Here is a 3,113-nt window from a genome sequence, read left to right on the forward strand (position 1 = left end):
TTGTAACCTGTGTAATAAAACACTAATGTGGATTAGACCATCACATCAGTGCCGGGATTGTCTCGAAGAGTTTGTTCGCAATAAAGAGGAGTTTGATATAAAGGAATTTAATGAATTTAAAAACTTCGAAATAGAAGTTATTCGAAGATATTAAAAAAAAAAATTAATAAGGTAATACAAGTATAGTTAAAATATAGATTTTACTAACAGAATAGTAGTCAAAATGTAGATTTTACTATAATACAAGTAGTTAAAATATAGATTTTACTAACAAAATATATATGCAATTATCGACAAATTATTATATAAATAAACACTATTATACGCATTTATGATACGCATTTATGATATATCTATGACATTATTATACACACATCTATGGCATTGTTATACACATTTATGATATCTATTAAAATGAATTTATTAAACATGATTTATTTATATATTTTGCATTGAGACCATTATCCAAGATAAATAACGTACAATTTTCGACACAATTTTTTTTTGTATAATAATTTATACGCGGTAACAAACGTACCACGTATGACTTAAGGAGGAAGGTGTTACGTGCGAGCAAAATTTAACTCAGTCTTAAAATAGCCAGGAATGTTAAAAGAGAGATATCGATATTGATTAATTATCCGATTTCTGATGGGGAGACGGTTCTCAAGCCGCGGTTTGCAGGGCATAGAATTACACCTAGTGATAAAACCTTCCTCCTCCTTTAAGATTCAAAAACAAAGAAGTGGTGAGAAGCTCGCGCGGGGGGTTCTTGCCACTTGAGTATAAATAAGCGCGAAAAATCATCGTAGAGTTATTAGTTGTCAGTTAGTTGTTAGTTGAGTTATTTTCCTGTGCTCATAACCTAATCTACCGACAGTTAGTTAAGTACACTGAAATTCTACCCATTTTTAGCAGTTTTTTTTAAGTAAATAAAAAAACTCAATTTTTTAGGTACTGGCCGACCACGGGAGTGCGTGCTTCGGATTCTTGTTGCGTGAGGAAGAAGCTCGATAATAATAGCGATATATAGTTCGGTCAAGTCAGCTGACGCCAGGATATGCAATCGCCTGTCGTTCGCGGACTGTAATGAGATCGCTCCGTTATCGCGTGAGACAGTAAGGATCGCATTCGCGGAAGAAAGTCCTCTCGTGCGACCCGTGAACCGAGTTAGGTGCGTGAGGAATTTGTGTAAATTTGAATACTGGCCAGAGAGCAAAGGAGCCCACCATGTCGCTCAATGCAGATATGTCTAAGGCGCTCCAGATACTAAAGAATATGCAGGAACGGGTGGAGAAATCTGGCAATGCTGAGCTGAAGATGAACACGGCGAAGCATTTCAAGACATTGATTTCGGTGTTGGAGGATCCAGTATTTCGCGGCATATGCAGGATTCAAGACTCTGCGACCGACTTGAATAGGCAATTGAAGCATAATCCGTCTATCGGGCCTCATGATTTTGACATTAACATCAGCGGGCAGCTGGAACTAAAAGTTCCGAGTACTTCAGTACAGCCTCTCGGCCCGAACCAGGATCTGTACCAAGGCAGCAGCGAGCTGGAAGATCAGAGAGTTTCAGTCGCTCCGTTACTGCACAGCAGCAGCGAGGACACGAGTGCGCAGGTTACTAGCCCCAGTCTTGTCTCATTGTCAGAAGCTATGGGGATGCCGCCTACAACCACCCCTACTTATGCAAAGGAGAGACTTATTTAAGAAAGTCACCGAAGCTGCGGCGAAAGGACGGCAGATATTCACAGTGCAGCTGTATAAATCAGAAGGAACCAGCTTGGGATTCGGCGTGATTAGACTTCGGAGCAAGGATAAGACCGAGTTTGGCATATTCGTACAAGAGATACAACCAAACGGCATCGCGGGCTGCAACGGTCGACTGTTAGAGGGAGATCAAATATTGGCGATCGATGGGCAACCCTTAGACTCCAACATCTCCGATGAGCAGGCGACCTCGATTCTTCAAAAGGCCCGTGGTCTGGTTAAGCTAGACATAGCAAGAAGCACCTAAGACTTCTTAATTATTAATTGGTGTCAACCAAAGATTTTATATAAGAAAAAACAATTTAAAAGAAGAGAAATCTCGGAGATGTTCTTTATCAAAAAGTATGACTGCACAATTAATCTCCAAAAAGACACGGAAAATTTGCCAGCTATCTACAACCGTGTTATCGGTGTCACTTAGTCTGCACTTTTTGTTTCGGTTCTGTTCGTTTTACATTTGAACATAGCTTGTCATTCGTTGATTGTGTAGATAATTTCAGTACGACTTTGACTGTTACACGGTTTGCACGTGTTCGTGGATATGGCTTGCGACGTTTCTATTTTCACGCGACACTGTTCTCATATTTTGTTTCGAGACGCACAAGATATGTAAGCCTTTTTAATTAGTTTTATTTTGATCTAATTATAACGTAATGAATTTTATCTTTTTGACTATCGTGAGATTATTATTTTTGTAAACCGTTGACTTTTTTAGCTTTGCGTTGGCATGATGTAGTCAGGACACGACTTCAGCGACGTAATTGATTTCTATATGCGGATTGCGTGAAGCTCACTTGAGGAGGGCCGGAATTCGGCTGTTCATAGACATTATGAGAATAAACATTTCAGTAAATATTCGAAATATGTGGGCTAGGAAAAATTTAATTTAATTGAGGGATTAAAATTAGTTAATCGAGAAAGTCGTAGTTCGGTTTCTCATTCCGATAATACTATAACTTCAACAAAAGCTCTTGTTGCATCTTATGCCATATCTCATCTTATTGCCAAACATTGTAAATCGTTTACGGAAGGTGAATTTGTGAAAAAATGTCTCATTACAGCAGTACAGTCATTCGGAGAATCATTGACTCTTCAAGAAGCTGCTAGCATTCCATTAAGCCCAAACACGGTAAAATCTCGTGTAAATTGCATTGCTTCTTCTTTACAAGAAAAATTAAAATCTTTATTAGAATCTTGTTCTTTTTATTCGTTATGTCTCGATGAAAGCACCGATAATCGACATGTGAGTCAATTGAGCATTTTTGCTCGAATCGTGCAAAACAATTTTTCATATGTCGAGGAGCTTTTAGATTTCGTTCCATTGCATGGAACAACAACAA

At 38.5% G+C, this 3,113-nt stretch overlaps 1 protein-coding gene across 1 annotated transcript; it reads left to right on the forward strand.

The window, feature by feature from the left end:
- The first annotated feature begins 1,230 nt into the window (after positions 1-1,230).
- LOC139787369 (patj homolog) lies at positions 1,231-2,020 on the forward strand. The gene is made up of 2 exons (XM_071726459.1): positions 1,231-1,623; positions 1,715-2,020. Exons 1-2 carry the CDS (start codon positions 1,231-1,233, stop codon positions 2,018-2,020), a joined length of 699 nt encoding a protein of 232 aa, XP_071582560.1.
- Positions 2,021-3,113: the final 1,093 nt, after the last annotated feature.

Source organism: Temnothorax nylanderi, unplaced genomic scaffold, assembly GCF_030848795.1.
Source record: "Temnothorax nylanderi isolate EJ_2023f unplaced genomic scaffold, tnyl_v1.0 TNYL_tig1472_pilon, whole genome shotgun sequence".
Classification (NCBI taxonomy): Eukaryota; Metazoa; Arthropoda; class Insecta; order Hymenoptera; family Formicidae; genus Temnothorax; species Temnothorax nylanderi.

Coding starts and splice junctions, on each gene's coding strand:
- LOC139787369 (XM_071726459.1), top strand. CDS start 1,231: ATGTCGCTCAATGCAGATATGTCTAAGGCGCTCCAGATACTAAAGAAT. Junction 1,624..1,714: donor GCGAGGACACGAGTGCGCAG/GTTACTAGCCCC, acceptor GACTTATTTAAG/AAAGTCACCGAAGCTGCGGC.